This window comes from Aotus nancymaae, unplaced genomic scaffold (assembly GCF_030222135.1).
Source record: "Aotus nancymaae isolate 86718 unplaced genomic scaffold, 86718_ANA_hifiasm-v0.15.2.pri h1tg000020l, whole genome shotgun sequence".
Taxonomy (NCBI): Eukaryota; Metazoa; Chordata; class Mammalia; order Primates; family Aotidae; genus Aotus; species Aotus nancymaae.
In genome coordinates this window covers 9,107,212-9,131,913 of record NW_026988432.1, presented here as the reverse complement: position 1 = coordinate 9,131,913, position 24,702 = coordinate 9,107,212, and the positions used below count along the sequence as shown (strand labels likewise).

At 33.9% G+C, this 24,702-nt stretch overlaps 1 protein-coding gene across 4 annotated transcripts in view; it reads left to right on the top strand.

Moving 5' to 3' along the window:
- CCDC102B (coiled-coil domain containing 102B) overlaps positions 1-24,702 on the top strand; it is a 356,597-nt gene that overhangs the window by 225,110 nt on the left and 106,785 nt on the right. The window contains exon 9 of one of the 4 annotated variants that reach the window (XM_064379035.1): positions 10,375-10,447. The exons of the other annotated variants lie outside the window; for them this stretch is intronic. Within the exon in view, the coding sequence (XP_064235105.1) occupies positions 10,375-10,422 (48 nt within the window). The 3' untranslated portion in view covers positions 10,423-10,447. Of the gene's footprint in view, positions 1-10,374; positions 10,448-24,702 lie in introns of those variants that run through there. 4 annotated transcript variants of the gene reach the window in all.

Below are 24,702 nucleotides of genomic sequence, written 5' to 3'. Positions count from 1 at the left end.
TGTTGATTTTCTTTTTGGAGAGATATATATACACACACACACACATATATAGCAGTGGGATTGCTAGATCATATGATAGTTCTATTTATAGTTTTTTGAGGTATCTCCAAATTATTATCTCCATAGTGGTTCTACTAATTTACATTGCCACCAACAGTATACAAGGGTTCCCTTTTCTCCCCATTCTTGCCAGAATTTGTTATTGCCTGTCTTTTGGATAAAAGCCATTTTAACTGGAGGTAAGATAATATCTCACTGTAGTTTTGATTTGCAATTTACATTTTTGCTATGATCAGTGATGTTAAGTACATTTTCATAAACCTGTTTGCCTTGTGTATGTCTTCTTTTGAGGAATGTCTATTCAAATATTATGCCCATTTTTAGTCAGATTATTTTTTTTTTTTTTGAGTTGTTTGAGCTCCTTATATTTCCCAGTTACTGCTCCCTTGTCAGATGGATAGTGTGCAAATATTTCCTCCCATCCTCTAGGTTGCCTTTTCACTTTGTTGATTGTTTCCTTTACTGTACAGAAGCTTTCAACTTGATGTGATCTCATTTCTCTATGCTGGCTTTGGTTACCTGTGCTTGTTGATTATTATTCAAGAAACCTTTACCAAGTCCAATGTACCAGAGAGTTTCCCTAGAGTTTTCTTTTAATAGTTTCATAGTGTGATGCCTTACATTTAAGTCTTTAATTTTTGTATTTGGCAATTGACAGAGGGTCTAGTTTCATTATTCTGCATATGGATAGCCAGTTTTCCCAGCATCATTTTTTGAAGAGACTGTCCTTTCCCCAGTGTATGTTCTTGGTAACTTTGTTGAAAATGAGTTCACTGCAGATGTATAGATTTATTTCTGGATTATCTATTTTGTTTCATTGGTTTATGAGTCTTGTTTTATGCCAGTATCATTCTGTTTTGGTTACTATATCTCTGTAGTAAAATTTGCAGTCAGGTAAAGTGCTTCCTCCAGGTTTTTTTTTTTTTCCTCAGAATGGCTTTGTCAGTTATTGGTATTTTGTGGTTTCATATACATTTTAGAACTATGTTTTCTATTTGTATGGAGAACATCATTAGTGTTTCAATAGAGAGTGTATTGAATCTGTAGATTGCTTTGGGTAGTATGGGCATTTTAACAATATTGATTCTTCCAATCCTTGGAAATGAAATATCTTTCTATTTTTTGGTGTTTTCTTTAATTACTTTCATCAGTGTTTTACAGTTTTCATCATAAATATCTTTCACTTCTTTGGTTAATTCCTCGGTATTTAATATTGTATATGACTACTGCAAATGACATTACTTTTTAAGGTTTTTTTTCCATATTTTCACTATTGGCATGTATTTGTCCATTTTCACGCTGCTGATAAAGACATACCCAAGACTGAGCAATTTATAAAAGAGAGAGGTTTAATGGACGTACAGTTCCATGTGGCAGGGGAGGCCTCACAATCATGGCAGAAGGTGAAAGGCATGTCTCCCATTGCAGCAGACAAGAGAAGAGAAGTAGTGCAGGCAAACTCCTCTTTTTAAAACTATCAGATCTCGTTAGACTTATTCACTATCATGAGAACAGCATGGGAAAGACCTGCCTCCATGATTCAGTTACCTCCTACCAGCTCCCTCCCACAACAAATGGCAATTCAAGATGAGATTTGGGTGAGGACACAGCCAAACCATATCATGGCATATGGAAATGCTAATGAAGGATGTTGAATTATAGCATATGTTTTTTCAGCATCAATTGAAATCCTCATATAAATTTTGTCTTCATTCTGTTGATATGATATAACACCTTGATTGATTTGCATATTTTGAACCATTCTTGCATCCCAAGGATAAATCCCACTTGGTCATGATGAATTTTCTTTAAAATGTATCATTGAATTCGGATAGCTAGTATTATGTTGAAGAATTTCGCATCTGTTGTCCTCAGAGATATTGACCTATAGTTTTCTTTTTTCATTTATTGTCTCTTTGAATAAAACTACTATCTCTGTCTCTTTCTCTACATCCTCTTTAGGGCCAGTAACTTAACTTTTGTATTTTGGGGGCTAGTTTCTTGATCTTGTATACATGTTCTTTTTTATTTTGTCTTCTCTAATTGTGTATTTACACATAGCCTGTCTTTAAGCTCACTAATTCTTTATTCTGTGTGTTCAACTCTGCTGTTAAGAGACTCTGATCCATTCTTCATTGTGTCACTTGCATTTTTCAGTTCCAGAATTTCTGCTTGATTCTCTTTAGTTATTGTAACCTCTTAGTTACATTTGTCTGGTAAGATTCTGAGTTCATTCTCTGTGTTATCTCTGATTTTGTTGAGACTTCTAAAAATAAACCTATTTTGAATTATCTGTCCAAAAGGTCACACATCTATCTCTCCAGGATTGGTCACTGGTCCTTATTTAGTTAGTTTAGTGAGGTCATGTTTTCTTGGATTGTCTTGATGCTGTTGATGTTCATCAGCATCTGGGCATTTAAGAGTTTGTTATTTATTGTAGTCTTTACAGTCTGTGCTTTTTTGTACCCATCCTTTTTGGGAAAGCTCTCCCTGTATTCAAAGGGACTTGGGTGTTCCTGTCTAAGCCTTTGGTCACTACAGTCATATCTGCTTTAGGGGGTATCCCAAATCCAGTAACACACGGGCTTTTGTAGAACCTTAGAAGTTAAGGTTCTGCAAAAGCCTTGGTAGTCTTGGGTAATATCTGAAATAATTCACTAATTTACCTGGCAAAGACTCTTGTTCTCTTCCCTTACTTCCACCCAAAGAGTCTTTCTGTGCCAAGCTGCTTGGAGCTGGGGGTGGGGTAACACAAGCATCTCAGAGGCCACCATCACTGGAACTGGGCCAGGTCATACCTGAAGCCAGCACTCCCCTGAGTCTTGGCCATGGCCCGCAGTGACCACTGTCTGGTTATTGCCTACATTCAGTCAGGACGTAAGGACTCTACATTCTGCAGGTGTCAAATCTAGCCAGGCTTGTGACCTTCTTTTCAGGGCAGTGAGTTCCGCTGGGCCTGGGCAGGTCTAGAGATGCTCTCCAGCAGCCAGGGGCAGGAGTCAGGAACCTAAGTAATCTACCTAGTTCTCTATTCTACTGCAGCTGGGCTGGCACCCAAGCCACAAGACGAAGTCCTTCCCACTCTTCCCTCCCTTTTTCTCAAGCAAGAGAGTGTCTCCCTATGATTACCACTGTCCCCTGGCTACTACCAGGATACTGCTGATGTTCACTCAAGGACTGGGGGCTCTTCAGTCAGCTTTGGTGGATGATGCCAATCCTGAGTCTCTCTCTTCAGAGGAGTGGGCCCCCCTCTGGCCCAGGGCTGCTTCAGCAATGCTGTCCAGGAGCCAACGGCTGGAATCAGGTGCTCCAGGCACCTACTTAGTGCTCTACCCCACTGTGGCTGAGCTGGTACACAAGCTGGAAGACAAAATCCCCTTCACTCTTTTCTCTTCTTTCCTTAAGCTTAAGGAGTTTCTCTCCATTGACATCGCAGCTGGGAATGTGCTGGGTTACACCTGAAGACAGTATAGCTCAGAGTCTTATCCAGGGCTCACAGTGAGTACTGTCTATCACTGCTGATTATTCAGAGCCCAGCATGCAATGAATCCTGTCAGGACTGAATCCTTCCCTTTAAGGCCTGGGCTCCTTTCTGGTCTTCTGGGTGTGTCTAGAAATTATGAATCCTCACCAGCATTCACAATTGTCTGTCATCCAGAAGCTAGAGGTACTGGATTGGGGGCCTTAGGGCTCTACCTGGTGTCCTATTCTACTATGGCTGAACTGGTATCCCTGATGTAAGACAAAGTCCTCTTCACTCTCCCCTTTTCAATCTTCAGCAGGGAAGGAGTGTCTCCCGGAGCTTTAGCTGCTCTTCCCGGGGTTGGGGAAGGGGTGACACAGCACTACTTTGGCTGTCCCAGTGGTGTCTCACTAGATGGTGTGAACCTCAAGTCCACTGGCTCTGAGCCCAGCACAGCACCAGAACTTGCCCAGGATTTGCAATCCTTGTGGCCTAGACTGTCCTGCGAGTTTATTTCAAACCTCAGAGCATTTTAGTATGTGGTGGCAGGGTTTACCAGAACTCTTATTTCTGCTGTGATGAACAAATGCTTCTGCCTTGGGCTACTCTCAATGCTTCTATGAGCACCAGCTGAGTTTTGCTTGTTGTTGCTTTGCACTGTGACAGGAAAGCACTGAGTTACAATGCAGAGGCTCATAATCACTGCACTCTGTCTCTCTCAAGTGCACAGGTTTTCTCAGTGCTGCCAGGGGATGAGGAGGGGTAGTGTTAGCAATTCCAGACTGTCTTTCCCACCTTGTTCAGTGCCTCTTTCCTTAATGATATGTTATGTATGTTAACATCATATATACATATATGTTATGTATGTTAACATACATAATGATATGTATGTATGTTAACATATCATATCCTTATGATATGTTAAGTAGTTACTAATCTATTATATACAGTAGGCTACAGTTTCCTTTAGTAAATATAGAAATTCCAGGTTGCTTCTTATATAATTCCCTCCTCGCTCCATGTCTCTGCATCAGCAACCTACAGTTGAATATATTAAATAATAAACATTTTATTTAACTGTGTAGATTTGTTAAGTTTTTATTGAAATGGAAAATGTTCCCATAAATGTAATTAAATTCTTAAAACATTTTCAGAGTATTAACTTTAAGGGATAGGTTAAATAAATTGGCACATATCGGCAATTTGATTCCCTACAGATCAAATGTGCAATTTTCTGTCTTCTCAGAAGAACCTTAAAATATGAAAATAGTTATTTTGTATACAAACTTGTCTTATTTATATACAAAATTATACACAATAATACAGAAACAAGAATGAAAAAACATATCATTTGATTTTATATTTTCAAGCAAAACTAGATATAGGATTATGCCAAAAATTTTTAACTTGAGTATTGTAAAATGTTCACATTCTTTGGTAATAAGACAAAACTCTAAATTTCTTTAAAACTGATTTATAATAATTTATGAATATTCATATGCAAAATACTTTCTTAGTATATTACTAAATTTGTAGGAAATTTTCAGCATATCATTTATTACAAAATGTTAGAATGCACCTATAAAATATCATGGTATTCTGCCAACAAAATTGTTACTTGAAATGAATAATGAAGCTTTGAAATTTATCTTATACTTCCTAATTCTGCAAATTATGTTGTAGCTCTTAGAAAATACTGACTATTCTGTGCTTGTGAAGTTATGGATTTGCTCATATAAAATAACATTTTGCAGAAATGTTATGGAAATGTAAGTTCTCCAAAAGGTATACTTAAATACCAACTAACAGAGTACTTCATGGATTTTAATTGAATTATACCTGCTTTTATATATTTATCCCCTATGGGAATCTGCAAATTTATTTTATTTTAAAATTTCATAGGATGTAGGATCTCTGAGCATTTTACTGCAGATACAATTTTTATATATGGATCATGTCTTATACAAATATTCCCTGAACTGATGTTTTCTGCTAATATATTCTGAAGAATTAGTTTTTGCTTTTCCGAAAAGCAGCCAAATTGGTATTTAGCAATGTCATCCTCAGAATAATATTTTCTAATATATTGTACCATATATTTCATGCTTTATTTAGTTTAGTTTCCCTTAATTAAGTTGCAGCAATATGTGTCCTTAGTTTTGTGATTTAGTTTTTAAACCCACATAGAGCATTCCTTCATTTACTCCCTGGAGTCTTCCTTGGATTTAGCTCTGCGTTCCATATGGATAACTATAAATCTATATTTTGAGTCTGGTTCTCACCTCGACTCTTTATCTGCAACAGTCCAAGAAGTGAATGCCCTTGGGTGACTCTCTGATGTGTCCATACAACCTCCACTCCTTATTTATATTTCCAGACAAATAACACTTTTCAGTGCAATAATATTCTCCTTCATTCCACACTCAAAACATATTACTTATTATTGTACCTTAATTTTATGTTACTACTTGTATTTTAAAAATGATTGAATTTTTGACAGAGAATTATTATCATATCCATCCATTCTTTCATTTAATGTTAAATAATTATACATTAAACATTTACATTGAGATCTTGGTGACACATTGTATATGTAGTAGTAAATCAAGAAAAGCAGAAAAATGTAAAAAAAAAAAAACAAAGTAGAAAAACCATTGTCTTTGAAGAGCTTACAGTAAAGTAAATAGGAAAATAAAATTCAAGTCCCATTGCTGTTTCCTTATGAATATGTCTGATATCCATCACCTAAGCTTCTATTGTATTTCCATCAGTAATTCATGCCTATGTACTGTGGCAGTCTTTCAGCTTGCTTCCAATGAGTCATATACACTGACCTCAGCAGGTTTTTAAAATTGTGTTTCCCTGAACCAAATACATTTCATGACTCCTTCTTTCCTATTACATCTAAGCAATCTAAACAATTCTTCCCTTTTTTTAAGGCATCGCTTCATTGATTCACTCTTCTATTCATATGTCCGTATATTTATTTATTACATGGAATCTTTTTACACTGCAATTCAGTTTAGGTAGAGAAAGAAAATATTCCTTAGTAGATGATGTGGAGGAAAATATGTCTCACTATATATAAAGATAAAATTGAAATTTATTGTGGAATTTGCTATATATGAATAGCGAGACCATAGTACTTTAAAAATCTAGGAGGAGAATATGTTTACTGTATAATGGGGAAGAACTTCATAGAATTCAGAGCAAAAATCAAACAAAAATGGTTTTATGCCTGAATAAAAATTAAAGATTTCTGGTGGATGAAGGACACTTGAGTAGAAGTTAAAAGGCAATAGATGGTTTGGGAGAAGGTATTTGTAAATTTAAAGTTGGTAAGAAAAAGTTTCTAAGGTATATAACAAGGATAACAGGGAATTCCTGTAATCTTGTCAGATACATGATAGAAAAAATAGGCAAATATATTCTATGTCTATTCTGTAAGTGATTGCCTTTAAATTTAACATATATTTACAGGTGTACTTTTATTCCCACATGTTAATTTAACCATATATTCCCATCCATCAAGACAAAGACTTTTACATGTGTCGCCTCCCTGGCTCCATCTGTTCTTCACTGTTTCCTGTATTGGGATCATCTGGCCTCCTACTTAGAGAATATTATTAGTATTTTCCTTATAATCAACAACTAGCAGATGTTGCAGTAATATCTAACTTGAGATGACGCTGCAGATTATCATGGGTGGTGTTTTTTTTTTTCCCTGCTGGTGACTAAAATTTTGTATCCAGTGGTTTACTCCTGAATTCTTTATATTATGTATGTATATATGTATGCATATGCTTATTATGGAAAATCTTCTAATAATTCTCCTAGATAAAATTTATGGGTGGTATCATCATGAGGTATAAAATGTTTGCACATAAATGTCTTCTTATTTCTCCCTCAAACCAAAAACTTTCATGTATTGCTGGATCACTACTTTCTTCCAGTGTATTATGGCAGAGGTGTCAAATTTGGTACTTGGAACACTCTTTCAGAACAAGAAATGGTGTCTGTCTTCAGGTCTGGAAAATTTTCATCTCTATTGCTCTACTTATTATATCGCCACAAATGTATCTTCTGGAAATCCAATGAGGTGGATATCTAAAGCGTTTGAAATGCTCTCTGTTTCTTTACAACTTTATTTTATTTCATGCTTTCTATTAAATTATAATTTTCAGTACATTCCGGGATAGTTCCTTGGCTCAATTTTGATTGAACAGATTTTCTTTGCAGCTGCAGCAATTTTGTTATTCAGCCTACCTATTGCATCATTTTAATCTCAATGACCAAATTCTAATTTCCAAAATCTCAGTTTAATATTTTATGAATACAAGATTATCCTCATCTTTCTGAGGTGAATAATAACATCTAAAGTTCAGGGTTTTTTTTTTTTTTCTTTTGGTTCTGTTTCTTTGGATGAAAAGCTTTGTGCTGAATTCGGTGCTTTATTTACCTTGTTGGCTTTTCTCAAGTGTTGAATCTTAGCTGTGACTTTGGTAATATTTTTTCTTTAAGATTTCCAACTATATTATCTATTGGTGCAGTTGTAGCTAAATCACGTTTTCTTCTGCTTATTGTTTGCATGACATTCTTTTTCCATCCTTTCTCTTTTAACTTATGTCTTTATATTAAAGTGAAGTAAGTCCAAGATATTTATTCACATTTTTTACCCTTTCTTTCTTTTCTTTGGTCTTGATGTTCTAGGATTCATTGTTTCGTTTGGGGAACTTGCTTTAGCTATTCTTTTACCTGAGACCAGGTGCCAAATTTTCTTACTTTTGGTACATCTGAGATGGTTTTCCTTTTCTCCTCATTCCTGAAGAGAAATTTTACTTGATATAGAATTCTGAACTGACATTTTTCCCCCAAGTTCATAAACATTGAGCCACATCTCTAAGCTTTTTGGTTTCTTATAAGAAAACTGCTGTCATTTGAATTACTATTTCCCTATAGGTAAAGGGTTATTTTCTCTGACTGCTTAAAAGATTTTGGTCTTTGTCCTTATTTTTCAGAAGTTTCACTATGATGTGTCTCGGCATGAATTGCTTTGAGTTCATCTTGTTTGCTGTTTGCTCACCTTTTTAATTATATAAACTTAAGTTAATTTCTTCTACTACATTTTCAGCTATGCCTTCTTTTCCTATCCTTTTTGGACTCCAGTGAAATGAATATTACACCTTTTAGGCTAGTCCCACAGATCTCAGAAACTCTGTTCATTTCTTTTCAGTCTTCTTTTTCTTGGATTGTTCATTGGGTTATTTCTACTGTTTTATCTTCAAGTGCAATATTTTTTCCCATTTGTTACCACTATTTTGCTACTGAGCTATTGATTTTTAAAATATTTTTTATTATCGTACTTTTACTTCTAAAATTTCTGATTCTTCTTTAAAACTTGTACTTTATATTGAGACTTTCTTTTTTTTCTGATAATTTGTGTTTTAATTTGTTTTAAGTGTGTTTATAAGTGCTTGTTGAAGTGTTTTTTGTGATGGCTTCTTTAAAATCCTTGTTTTTTTTTTTTTTGTTTTTTTGTTTTTTTTGTTTTGCCAATACCTGTGTCATTCTAGTATCAGTGTCTCTGATTATCTTTTCCCATTTGAGTTGAAATATTCTGGGTTCTTGGTACGATCTGTAATTTTCGACTTTGGGGTACTATGTGATGAAATCTGGATCGTATTTAGAGCTTTTTAAAAGCTGGCTTTCTCTGACACTACTTCAGTGGGCGAAGGGATATACTTCCTACTAATTCCAGGTTTTAGTAAAAGTCCAAATTCTCACTCAGCTTATGCTATCACCCATAATTGAGAGACTTCCCTTACTGCTGGGCAGGGATGAAATTTCAGGCTCCCCACTAGGCTTCTTGTAATGCAGTCCTGCAGAGAGGTCCAGGGGATCATTGTCATTATCCCCATGTGGTCTCCATGAACACTGTGGTGTGGTTATATACTATTTGATATTTGCCCATAGCTCTAAAATACTGTTCTCATTTTTTTTTTAATATTCTCTTCTCTTATTAGTCAGTTTGAGTGATTTCTAGTGACCTATCTTCAAGTTTCTGATTATTTTTAGACTGCTGGATCTGCTGGTAATAGCTGTCTCGGAGTTCCAGGAACTGAGTCATATCTGAGCTTTGTACTGATGATTACCTTATCTTTCCAGACTGTGTCTCCTTGCCATTTCAATTAACTCACAATCAGTTGTTAAGAGCTGGGCAAGATGTATGGCACAGTAGATATAGAAGTAAATACATGGACATCTAGAGATCAGCGTGTGAGTTAGTGCTGATCAAATCGGGAGTTAGGCTGGGGTTTCACTTTGTTACTGCTATGGTTACCCTCTGTGTGTGAGATTCTTCCAATTCCTGCGGTGAGATTTTGAATTCTAGGTGCTAGTTAATATATCAGAGAGTTTATCTCAATATCTGCTCATCTCATGACTCTGGGTCAACCTTTTGCACAGTTCCCCGGAGAGAATGTGTGTGTTGCAGCATTCCCTGCTGTATCTCATTGTTATTTTGGTAGTGCGGTATTGAGGCCCCAATGTTCTGATTAAGCCTGTTTCATAGGCAGGTTCCATGAAACTGGGTTATTAGAGAAGTAGCCTTCTCAGAAGTTTTGCCCTTTCTGATGATATACTGATGGGCCTAGCATGAATTCCTGCACCTCCTTCCTCCAGAGAGTTCTTTTCTGTTTTACAGAACTCTTCCCCAGATGTGGCAAAATCCGCCAATGCCCATAGGCTACTGCTTTGGTTGCCTTTGCACTGCAGAATAAGAATTTTGTTCTGTAGGGGAGTTAGGAGAGAAGGAGATTGTTCAATAGCTGCTGTTCTCTTTCCTTACACAGAAGCACAAGAGAAACATTTGCAACATACATCCCAGTCTTCCCTGTTAACACCTCCTAGAGTTCCTGGAAGAAACACCTGCAAGAGCTGAAACCAGAGCCAGGTGTACTTCTGACCAGTGGAGAGGGCTAGTCGTGCCTGTTTCAGGTGTGTAGAGCACCCCTCTTCCCTCCTGAATGCCCTCTCCTATCAACCATCGCAGCACAAAAATCCTACCAGTGTTTCTCAATGTTCACAAATCAAACACTGCCATCTTATAAAGTATATTTCAGTAAACCCTTTAAAAAAAGTGCTTAGTTAATTAACTAACATCACAAAATAACTAAACTTGGTGCTCAAATTCTGATGCAAAGGAGGATTTTGGAAGATATTTTTAAATAATATGTTTCAAGGCATAAAGTCTGTAGCACACAGTAAGATATAATAAATTGTTAATCATTATAAATGAGTAAGATTAGAGTTGAATGAAGAAAGGAGTTGAGGGACAATTTCATGAAAAGTTTTACATAAATTAAGTTTAATTACGATACATGTTACCCACTGACCGCATATTTCATACTATCTTGGGTGTTACAGAAATTAAAAGCAAAGATATATTCCATGACCTTAAGAAGCATATCATATGTTGAAAAGATGTATGATTTCTGGTTATGAAAAGTTTATTTATAAATATGATGACAAAATGCTATATTTTATTAATGTGATTAATAATAAAATTTTATTAATGATTAATAATAAAACCCACAAATACCTTTATCTCAAAATAAAAATCCATCCTCTTGGAAACCACAGTACTGAGTTGGAAACATCTGTAGATCCAAATATGTCATTTTTTCTTTTAAGTAATCTCAAATTAGCCATAAAAATAGAGTCTTTTTTTGTACAATTATATATGAAAATGAGATATTAGCATGTAAAAATAGTATCAGAAAAAGTCAGTTACTAATACACTTCAGTATTTCTGCAAAATTTATTTTCTACAAAAATGTCAAAATTCATAAGGCAAATGGAAATATAAGTTAACCAGTAATGATGATCATAGTGATATTGATTACACTAAGAACTAGTTCCAATAATAATACAGTTATATGTTACCTAATCAGGAAGGACATTCTTAGAATTGTGTTATTAGGCAATTTTGTCCTGCAAACATCAGACTGCACTTACACAAACCTAGATAGTATTGCTTACTACTCATGTAGGCCATATAGTATAGCCTACTGCTCCTGGGTAAAGTTTTATTTCTAAATAAAACTTTATGGGCTGACCTTAAAGCAGTGGTATTCCCATTCAGTTGTAGACAACAATTTGCTTCTCTGATGCAGCTCTGAAATCCCTTTATAATTCAACACTAACATTGCTTTAAACTTCTTATTTTGAGATAATTGCAGGTGTAAGAAATATTACAAAGAAATCCCAGACGCCCCGCACTCTTTGGTATTTCCAAAATCAAAATCAGTTTTAAAACTAAATTTATAGTTTCTCCATAATCCAGATAATAAAGATATTCATCACCTTCAAAAGGTGTCATGTGCTTCTCTCCACTTTTTCTTTGTAGTAAAATCACCTAACATGAGATTTTCCCTTTTAACAAGTTTATACTTATTAACATTAGGTATTATCTTGTATAGCACATCTCTGGAACTAATTCCTCTTGAATAATTGTAGCTTTATACCCACTAAACAACAACTCCCCATAATCCCTCCCCCTAAAGTAAACAACAGAAGTAACTACAATTCCGTTGTTCACTTCTGTACCTTTGACTAATATGCCTCATGTAAGAGCACTCAAGCAGTATTTATTCTTCCATGACTGACAGATTTTACTTAGCATAATGTCTTCAAGATCCATACATGTTGTTCCAAATACTAGGATTTCTTTTTTATTAAAGCTGAATGATACTCCATTCCTGAGTGTATACATATGTTCAAAATCACCAAATTGTATATATTAATCATGGGAAGTTTTTTTTTTTATACCAATTATAGCTTAATAGAGCTGGGAAAAATAATTAATATTTTGTTTCTGTTTTTTCTTGCATATTTGAAGAGCTCAGATTGTGAGCTTGTTGTAATTCATTGTGATCTGTAGAAAACATATTAGCTTAAAATTTGGATGGCCAACCCTAGAGAGAGCATGCTTATTTTCCCTAACAAAAGCCAGGACATGCTAATGTAATGAACTGGGACAACCCAGCCTCATCCAGGTTCCTGACTGAATCCAGGCATCCCATCCTCATTTCTTAGAACAGATGGAGAACCCAGGCATCTGAGGGACCCTCACAGTTCACTGTCCGGCCAGGGATCCTGCTAAGCTTTCATGCTTCCCCCTACCTGACCGTGTCTGAAGGTTCTTCCTAATTCCTATGAGCTCTGCAATGAAAGGGTACTCATGCAGTTTTCTGGAGGTTTTGCAGTTGAAATTTAGTCTGGACTGCCTGGTTTAATATACTAATATTTATTTATTTATTTTTCTACTTTCATTTATTATTATTATTATTTTTTCCGGTTTCTTCCAGGCAACCGTTAGCTCTGTGAGGTCAATCCCTGCAATTTGCTCATAACTATATCAGGCAGGGTACACAGTAGTTGTCCAAATAATACTTGTTGATGTTCTAGACAGTGTAATATAATTATCATAAGATACACAGTAATAAAACATGTCACAAAATTCACTTTCTTGTTGTTATTTTTCAGGGTCTTATTTTTTTTCTCCAATTTCATAGGTTGACATAAAATGTTCTTAGTATTGTTAACTATGATCATGTTTGTTGCTAAGTTATTAATTTGTATTTCAAGACTTTTTCGATGAATGACTTTATCCTTGTTTTTAATCAATAATTTCAGAAGTATGTAATAAAAATATGACAGAGCAAATTATCAGTGGTTTTAAAATTATTTAGTTGCACAAAAGTAAAAATTATTTTGTACTTATATATATCCGGATTTATTCTGGTAAGAGCAAATTATGTAGCCTTGAAATAACAATTTTATTACTTTTCAGCAAATCTTACATCATGTAAATCCATCAGCCATGACTGTTTTCTTTATTGAATTTGAGAATAAGAAATTTAGGTTCTTTTTAAACTGTTAGAATAAGAGAGTTTCATAAAATATATTCGCAAGTGATAAATATTTAGCATAGTTACTGCTGTCTGCCTGTATTTCAAATAGTAAACAGAGATAAAATATTAGTAGTAAATCTTTAGAGCACATTTATTTCTTTATCTTTCAAATTTTTTAGATATTACATTTTTCCTATAGGAAGAATATAGCTGAGACTGTTTTATTTTAGATAAATAAAAAATAAAGTACAAGAACTACGTTGAATTAGAAGTCACGTAAATATTTATGTTTTATCTTACATAATAATTCATTTAAAACTGATTTTTCTGTTTCACTTCTAACTTGGAGATGTAATACACTTAGAAAGTTATCTATTTTTTCTTATTCCTTATAAACATCTATGTAAAGTCTTCATCACTTGATTGTATTAATTACTTTTATTTTTTCTGCCTGGTTTCTAATTTCATCTTTTCCACCTACTTGCAACATACTCTTGGGGAGATTTAACTTATTTTTACATCAGTTTCCTCAGGATTGTTTGAAGAATTGGATAATTTTATATTTGTTCCTAACTTGGAATGGCCTCTAGCACATAAATTATAAATATACTGACAATGTTTTCTGAATGCAATATGCTTTAATCAATCCTTTTCAAATATCATTGTCATCTAACCTGAAATACTCCAACAAGTTAAATGTAGTACATGTGGAATCTGTAATATTGGAGAGTAGGTAATTAGGGTAATGCTTACATCCTAGATTTTAGGTCCTATATTAAAAAATGTTTTACTATAACCATGAGTTTTATAATTTGACTCAATGGATAAGTAAATTAAATATGATTTTATTGTACAGCATATATATGTGTATATGAATATACATGTATACAAATGAATATTTGGTTATAGTCAAGGTAGCAATGTTCAAGAAGTGTGAACATTATGAAATAAATATTTGCAATACAGAAACACAGAGAGAACAGTGTCTTTAAGAATAGTAATGAATCATATTTAAAAACCTTTTATCAAAATGTATTCTTGCTTTAACTTTTAATCAAATTCATTTTTATTAGCTCCGTTTGTTTTTTCATACCTTCCTCTGTCTTTTGTATGTAGGTGTAAGTGTGCTTGAAAAAATATTTTCACATTATATATAACCAGTCACATCTCTCCATTTTACTGCTGCTGTATTCATAGATCTCTTTTCTCTGGAAATCACTATGATTTTTTGTGAATGAAGTGTACACCAATAACTTATCTGCCCATTTAAGTAAGGGGAAAGGGAAATCACAAGATAACATTACGTTATTGGTTTTACAAATTATAGGATGTCTTGTAAATGCAGAGAGAAAATTGTGTAGGCCACTAAAAGAACAATGTGCTGCTTCTACCTTTTAAAATCCTTCCCTATTTGGAGTGAGGTTTTTCTTTTGTGCCCCCACAGAAAACCCAGTGCTTATTAATAACACACATAATAGCGTGTCACAGTTATTTGTGTGCTTCAATCTACTGGATTATACACTTATCTCTTAAATATATATTAATTATATCATTTGAATCTATCAGAATGAAAAGGGTAGAAACATTTGTGTTTGCTTTCCTCTTTTCCTTTCCTTTCTCTCCTTCCCTTTATCCCCTTTAATGTCTATACTTTGACTCCTGCAAATACACCTGGTATATTAATGGCCAGGATCTGAGCCAAGGCAAGACCACATGCTTGGAAAGGATATCTTTAATCACAAAAGGAAAGTCACTAGAAATACTAGAATAGTGGTTTGGAACATAGACATTTACAAAATCCAGAGCACTAGTTTGGGAAGTTCGTCCTAAATTCTTTCCTTCAGAGACAACATGAGAATTTGAGATCTGCGCCACCCTTTATCCTTGCTTCCTGTTCCCATGTAGGTTTCTTCCACCCTGAAAGAAGGGAAGAAATTTGTCTGGTGGGTGTTTTTAGCAGCAGGAATCAGGCATGTGGAGTCCTTGCCCTTCTACTCTTTTCTGGTCGGCCTGCATGACTCACTGCTCTCAGGTGGTTTGAGAGGGGTGTGCCTGCACTCCAGTTGGACTGCAAGTGTCTTCCTAGGTTTCCAGAAATATTAGGGATTTCATTACTGCCCTGCCACTAAACTGGATTGCCTAACAGCATTCTAGGTAATATTTTGATTTCTATCTGTTCATATTAATCTATCTCATCTGGTTCAAAACTATGAAGAAAAGGTTCGTTATCTATTATGCCTCATAAAGTCCTATCAGAGAGTTGACTTATCAGGTTCTCAATAAATATTTTCAATAGATTTCAGTAAATTGCTTTACTTTCAGGGATCTACATAGAGAGGCACTAGGTATAAATAATGTAACATGTATTACTATAAATATAACTGAACATGGTTAAAATTTTAGACATTCTTTTTTAACAATTCTATTCAAATTTAATTAAAAAGTAATGTTCAGGTGAATTTTGCTCTTCATTTTTAAAGTACTGTCTTTCTCCTTCATCTAATTGTTTTAGGACCTTGGTCAAAATGTTTTCTCTTTGTTTAAAGGTTACAGATAACTTCGGAATATCTGCAATAGTAAAAGAAAAGGAACATATATTTGCAATTTGATGTAGGATATTCATGAAATTAATCATGGGATGCTTTCATTTAGAAAGAACCACATATCTAGGCAGCAGATTTTTAATGTTCTTTTGGTGAGATTTGAATTGCAGATAGTCTAATGGTAATACACTCTAATCATTGAGTCTGTTTATCAATTTGCATATTGCTACAGTATGCATGGGGGTCCTTAATCCTTAAATTGTCTGACTGAATACATAATAGAATATCTTGGTAATTTAAATATTGTATTTTGCTTAGTTCCTTGTTTGATAGAGAGAGCTCTTCTAGTGTTTGCTATAAAATGGCAATTGAAAACAAACATCATTTATTGAGACCATGTGTAAGTCTACATTTAAAAAAATTCCTAGAAGATAAGGTTCAAATATGAATCAGGGAAATGTACAAATCACATAGTCAGAAAATAATAAATCAATTTTGTTTTCATTGTAATAATCATGGCATTACAGTATGTAGCTTACTGAGTTTAACCCACAGCACTCCCAAAGCTGTCATGCTTGCTTGTTCAATGGTGTCTCTGGTTTAAACTAAGAAATGAATAATAAATATGTAGCTTAGCAACCATCGACATGGTAAACTGGAATTAGTCTAGGATGCTTAGAAATGGTTGTGGATACACTTTTTATTATATAATATCATTAAAAATTTACTTACTATTTAACAAGATGTTAAATTGCTAGTTATCAAAAATGTACAATATTTGTGATCTCAGTCCTTTTATTTTTATACTGTGTAATTTTTTCACAAAGAACATTTTTTAGAACAAAAGACTTCAAAATATGGCAAATACACTGATTGTCTTGGAAGCGAAATTTTAAATACTAATTTTTTAAGTACAAAATGGTGATAGAACTGCTTTTCTGTGTTTTGAAAAACCCACAAATATCAAATCCATTGGATCTTAACTGCTGCAACATCAAGTCTTCCCCAAGCTGAGTCACTCTCTATATAAATGATGTAAAAATATTGAAGCCAATATAAAGAAAACAAATAGGAACCTTTGGAGACTACTAACTTTTGTCAGCATATATGATGATTTAATACTTTCTCTAGTTGAAATACATTTTCCCTCCTAGATTTCATGTTGAAACTTAATAATTAATGCAACAGTATTGGGACCCTTATGGGAGCTATTTAGGTTATGAGAGTTCTGCCCTAGTGAGTGGATTAATGCCACTGTAAATGGAGTTTGTGTGAATGGGCTTTCTCTCTCTTCTGCCCTTCTGCCATGTGAGGACATAGAGTTCCTCCTCTCAGTGTTCAAGGCACCATTTTGGAAACAGAGAGACCCACCCCAACCTGCCAGTGCCTTGATTCTGGACTTCCTAGCCTCCAGAACTGTGAGATATTTAATTTTTTTTTATTATAAATTATTCAGTCTGACATATTCTTTAAAGCAGCACAAAATTGACTAAGATACTATTTTGGTATTATTTTAATATCTGTCCACCTTTTTTCTCCCTATGGCATTTTCCCATTTATTTTATTGACATTAAAAAAAATGGCTCTTGTTGGATATAGCTATTTATATGAAACAAATCACTTAATCTTATAATGACTGATGTTCTTGAATGCCTTTTAACTTTATTATACCATAATTTTTCCTTAATGACCATGAGATTATACATATAAGTACTAAAATAAATATTTAAAATATTAGAATAATATTAAATTTTAAAGTGACATTAAATTTGAATATATGTATAAATACTAAAATTGGTATTAAATTTAAACTTTAAAAGAGGTAGAATTATCATCCAGGAATATAGAAAAATAGGTCTTACAGTCTACAGGAGCACTGCATGGTGTCTTTACATGCGTTATTCTTTACCTCAATCTTTATTATAAATAAAATTGGTGATAATCATTTTGAACATTTAGATAGGCTATTTAAAAATATACAGGCAATACATATTAATCTATCACAATTATTTCTTTTAAAAACACCCTATGTTGAAAGATACTTCTAAATGATACAATAAATCCCAAGAATCATAAGACTCATATCCCCCATCAGGCAAACAAATAGATGAAATATAAAACATGCTCCCATGGAAAAGTTACAAGCAGCAGCATGCATTGTCTAAAGGGCAGTGTAGGCATCTACCTTAGGCTCCAGTGCCAGCTCTAGTTATACTTATATACGCTTAATATTTCAGGATTGATTATTCTGTAAATTTTCCATGCCTTTTTTTGTCTCTTTATAGCTACATTTTCTATTCACTATTACTTTATGAACATTTCATAGGTAATGAGAAAGGAGAAATTCAATTCTTAAATATTTAATTTATTATTTTTGTCTTAAGATAATGATGAGATTATAGAGCAATTTTTATATGTGTGAACTCTCATTATAAATGTGAACCAAATATTTGAGAAAGGCAGCTGCTACAAGCTCTAAAAATGTTTGAAAATTACTGTGAATTAGTTTTTTGAATCATGTCTCAAATGATAGTTATCATAGATAATAGTAAAACTGTTTCTGAGTCTTTTGAGGAATGCCATTTTGCATACTTGTTGTATTAAGAGGGAATTAATAAATCATAAGTAAAGACTAAGAACACCAGATCTGTTTCCAAGTTGAAGTGTGTGGTTTGGCATCATTTTCTAAGGTTGATCTCAGAAAGGCTTTGCTGTGTAGTGTTCATTCACTACCATCATTGGTACCTAATATCATTTTGTAAAGATTTGCCTAGAGACTTTGTACCCTGTCAGGGGTCATTACATAAGCAATTTCTTTCATTCATGAATTCTCTCTACAAGCTGTGTATCTCTTATGCTTAGAAAGGAAACATTCTACAGCCCAGTAGTGCCTCTTCCATTAAAAAAAAAAAAAAATTGTGTCTGCATGACACCTGTATAGATCAGCTCCTAAAGGCGCTTCAGACTTACTCACAATATTTTTTTCTTACTCCTGGAAATAATTAGCCTTTATTAGTACATGCACTAATAATTGGGGTTTTACTTCATAACAGTCAATAGAAATACAATACAAATGCCTTTCACAGATGTTTGCTTTGAAGACACATTACCTACAGAAAATTCAGTTTTCTAAGTTAAGTAATATTTTTTCTTGATAGCTAGGATTAGACCAAAGTTTTAAAAATATATAAAATATTTTCTCTGGTGTGTGTTTTAGGTTTCAAGTAATTAGTACATTCGTATATATGTATACAGCAGACTGTTGGACTAACGTAGCTCAAAATTTCACTAAAAATTTGTATGAATTTTCATAATTCTTAAGCATCAATATTAGAAAATTAAATATGCTTTGAATAGTAATTGGTTATCTTAAAACAGCTCTTTATTTTGATTAAAAAGTTGTGTGAATTCATGTAGAAATTTTGAAAAGTGTAGAAAATATTTCATATATGAAAAGGAATATTTTTAAAACCATTAAACTTTATTCTGCAAAATATTTTAATAGATAATTTATAAAGTATATGGAGTAATACATTTAAATAAATCCAGTAAGTGGTATTTAGATTATCTTTGCACATTCCTGATTATTACTTTTGCAATCACTGGGTCAAATGTTGGCCACATTTTAATTTATTCAACTGCATTGCCAACATTGTCTCAAAAAATTATATCAATTTACTTTCATTAGCAATGGAAAAATAACTTGTAATTCCTGTGACTAGACATATTTTGGGTTTCTGCCTTATTTAAACCCATCATATGTCTATTTCTCTCATGATACCTCTTTGTCTTAAATATTGTTACTTTAATGTGTTTGAATGTGTAGTATTAGGATTGCAGTATATTTATTTTTCAAAAATTTCTTGGCTTTTTTCTTACACTCATATGGGCAGGAAACTTTCCACATTATTGTTCTAAGTTCCTAAAGCAAATTTCATTATGATCCACGTCATCTGGATAATATTAAATTTTGCTGATTAATTTAGAGATTGGCTTTCTACATCACTGATGATATTTTTATACCACAAGGAATATCCTGACACTATGCATATCATCTTTTAAAAAGCTTTCTTTGTTTTCTTCATGTATGTCCTATAAATCCTGATGTAATTTATTCTTAGATATTTTATACAATTTTTTTTGCTAATATTAATTTGATCTTATGTTTATTATCATTTCTGTTAGGTTGGTTCTTGACTTTAAGAAATGCTATTGGATTGTATGTTTTATTTTGCAAAATATATCCAGATTAACCCTGATATGTTTTCGTAAGTTAACAGTTTATAGTCTTTTACATTCCTATGCAAAAAGTTATGATTGCTATTTTTTATCATACATTAAGTTCTAGGATATGTGTGCAGAATGTGCAGGTTTGTTACATAGGTATACACATGCTATGGTGGTTTCCTGCACCCATCAACCCCTCATTTACATTGGATATTTCTCCTAATGCTGTCCCTCCCCAGTGTGAAATGTCCCCTCCCTGTGTCCATGTGATTATTTTATCTCTGTATTTATAATATTGGTAATTTTAAAGTACTTTAAAGTGTTTAGTTGGTCAAAATTTAAACTATAGCACTGAAAAGAAAAAGGTTGAAAAGCAAGCACCTTAGGTTCATTTTCTGATTTTATAGGTTTGTTGCAGTGTTTTACCGTTAAATGTGATGATGATGATGATGATGATGACTGTAGAGACTGTCTATCAGTCTATGGAATATCCTGCTTATTGTAATGCCCTGCTTTTCTATTTTTTAATGAATTTTTAAATTGTAATCAATTAATTTAAAAATTTAATTAAGTTTTTTTTGGGCCATTATTGAGATGATTTAGAGTTATTCTTCCCCTTTTATTGAGCAATTTGTGGGATGAATTCTATGAATAACCTCTTGATAGCAAAAACATTTCTGCTATTTTAGAATACACACTTCTTAACCATGTTTTATTATTCAATTAATCTACTGCTGAATTCCATGTTATATTTTACTTGGAATTTGTCCAATTATTCTTAATTTGCTTTCATGTAAAATTGTAAATACTTATTTCATCTCAAATATTTATTAATTTTGATGGCCTAGAAAATGATTTTTTTTCATCACATGGAAAGCCAAATTTACTCTGGATGTGTGCGTAGGTAAGATGTTATTTATAGTTCTTACCTTTTAATGTATTGTTACTTTTTAAAAAGGAGAGTTATGATTTGATTTTACATAAATCAGTGGATTAAGGGAAGATGACTTTATTTAGACCCTATTATTATTAGCTACAAGTTTTTGGATCTTACAATTAATTTGAGTAAAAATGTAGGTGCAGACAAACTCCTCTAAATAATGTAAAATTCAGCATGAACATTGAAGGAGTCTTGTCATTTGCATATCTAGGAAAAGCCAACTGTCTTCTAGTCTCCTAGTCTTTGTTTTGGCTAGATCAGCCCATATGGAGATACTGAAAGCAATAACCTTGCAGGCATATACAGATCCAAATATAAGCTGATGAAAACCAAGCCTGATCATGTAGTGATCCATTTCCTATCTGTGATATCTTTGAAGTCGTCCATTGCGAGAAGCATAATGTGGAGGTAACAACTCAAGTCTTAGAGTTAGACTGTAAGCACACAATATGCTACCAGCATATAATTACATGTTTAATAAATGTGTGTTCATATTAATACCATTGTTATAATCCTATTCTTGGATGAGCCCTGGTGTCCAGGACTCACATTTATTGAACTGTCAGGGTGGTGATAACCTTTACTGGTGATTAATAAATTCTTTCTGAAACTTCTTTTAATATGACTTTAGCCTAACAATTACTATCCTTTCAAATATTGTCTAGAGAAATAATTATGCTGTTTCTAATAAAAGATGAAAAATGTTAAACATTGAAACAAATGTAAAAGCTAAGTTTTAAACTATATTATACAAATAATTATTATAATAGTACCTCTAATCCAAGATTAAATTAGTGAAGATCAGAAACATGGAAATGAAAGAATGGGGAATAAAAGTAGGCTAAGACTTTAGGGGTCTAAATATATTGATATATACTTAAAATTGATAATTATAACCATGTATCAAAATATTTATACTTCAAACTAAGAATAAAGCCATTGGACACAAAAGAATAATCAAAAACATATATATTTCCTCCAAATAAAATCTCAATAATTTTCCCAGTCAGAATTTATATAGACCATAATAGAGCAAAATGTAAACACAAATATTTATACAATAAAACCTTTAAAGTAGACATTAAAATAATTATTCTAAACAACTGGCAGAAAAGTCATTATCAGGTGATTATTTTAAAAGATACAGAAGTACAAAAGATACCAGCATTTTCCATGATTGCCCCAAACTGAAACAGTATAAAAATATGTCTAGGATGGAAAGCTATAGAGAAATGATAAAACACACACAAACATAGCTGCACCTCACATACATAATGTTGAGTGAAAGAAGCAGATCCAGAATGTTATATGCAGTGTTGTTTTATTTATAGAAGTTTGAAAAGCAAGCAAAATTGACTTGACAAGAGTCAGCTAGTGGCCACTGTGGTGAAGGGAAAGGTTGCAGTATCTTCTGTCCTGGCAACATTCTGTATTCAGTGTGGGAGGTGGTATCCAGGTCTGTTCACTGTTGTTTTTTTTTTTTTTTGAGAAGGAGTTTCGCTCTTGTTACCCAGGCTGGAGTGCAATGGCGCGATCTCGGCTCAAGGCAACCTGCGCCTCCTGGGTTCAGGAAATTCTCCTGCCTCAGTCTCCTGAGTAGCTGGGACTACAGTCATATGCCACCATGCCCAGCTAATTTTTGTATTTTTAGTAGAGACGGGGTTTCACCATGTTGACCAGGATGGTCTCGATCTCTTGACCTCGTGATCCACCCGCCTCGGCCTCCCAAAGTGCTAGGATTATAGGCGTGAGCCACCACGCCCTGCCCTCTGTTCACTTTTTAACAGTTTATTAAGCAGTATAGTTAGTATTTGCGCACTTCATTTTGTTTAAGTTATACCTTAAATAATTTAAAAGTTTAGAACATGTTCAACATGCTATCCAGTGGTAGTGAATGCACGTTGAAAGAGGGAAGCAGATTAGTATATTTCTGAATAAAAGATCACAGCAATATGTGTTTACTTAAAAGCATTCTTTTCCTTTAGTCTAGTAATTCTGGAAAAATACAAACTCCAGGACGAAATAGGAACTCTCTAGTTCATTTAACAGTATGAAACAAAAGCTTAAGACAATAGAAAAAGAAAAAGAAGAATAAAAAAACAAGTCAGCCAAGCTGGTGTCTTTAGTTCAACTTTATGGGAACTAAACCCCTAAAGTAGGATAAAATAAAGAAAATGATGTTTATTAAAATTCTTTTTTGGTCGAAGGCCGTATATGAGTGAATGCAGACAAAATAAAGATAGGATAAAAATGCAGTTTTCTTTAGCAAAGGAATATTTAATGGCTCAGCTGTGAGATGAGCTATCACGCAATCTTTAAAAGACACATTTGCAAAAACTTCCTCACTTTCATGGAGACATAATAAAGAAAAAAAAATAGTAGGTGAAATGGACTATGGAGGATACTTCAGGTTGGCAGGTCCATTCTGCTCTCCTCCCCTGATGTTTTCCTTTAGAGTGGCTGAAAAGCCTAAAAAGTGATTCTCTGAGCTCCCTAGCAGCATGAGGTCAGGATACTGGTTAGGCTTTACCAATTCCCGGCACTCTCCTGAGACTGGGAAGGCAGAAGTGACTCAGAGGCTACACTGGTTTTTGTTTTGTTTTGTTTGTTTGTTTTTTGTTTGCTATTGGAATAGGCACATGAACCTGTTGGTCAAGAAGGACCTGTGACTAAGGGGGTATTTCACTCCAGAATGTGGTCACTGGACTTCAGGGTGTCCAAGAAAGTTGAAACAGTGGCCACTCTTCTCAGGTCCTGGTTCTCTCTGTATCTAAACTCCTTCACATTTCTGGTTAGATATAGGGAGTAAAATCTTTGTAAGTGGGTTCTGTGGTGGCTGGGGCCATTCTTGGTGGTCCAAAATAGAGCCTTCTCCTCCAGAATCATATTAAATCCCTTTTTTTCTTAACATATGTAAAGTTCCTTCATTGAGCACAGGATGATACTGTGATTTAAAGAGGTTCATTCATTTATACAATACATACTTACTTAGGGCCTGTTATGTCCCGTCATTATTCAAGGTCTTGGTGAAAAAACAGATTCTATATACAGAGCAAGTTCCTCACTCTGGAACAGTGTATACAGGACTGATAGTCAATCAAGAAAAACCAAATGAAATCTGACTGTATACTCTCTAAGAAAGATTACTTTTTTGTTTTGTTTTGCAAAAATAAATAAAACAGAGCCAGCCTTGAGGGCACAGATGGCATAGGTTGCACTGTAAATACGGTGGTCAGATGAGATCTCATCGAGGAGGTGATAACTAGCAAAGATTGGTAGGAGGTCAAATAACATGCCAGGGAGATGTCTGGGGTAGAAGGAAGGGCTAGCCAAGGTCCAAAAGGCAGAACAGTCCCAGAATGTTTGAGAAATGGCAGGGCAGGCTTTGTGGTTTAAGCGGGAGTGAGGCAGAGTATGAGAGAGGTCAGAGCTGAGAATGAGTCCAGTTATTTGGAAAACCTTGTAAGATATCTGGATTTTACTCTGAGAAAAAGGGGGAGTATGGTGAGTTTTGAGCAGAGGATTGATGTATTAGGAGGAATGAGCTGCCGAGAA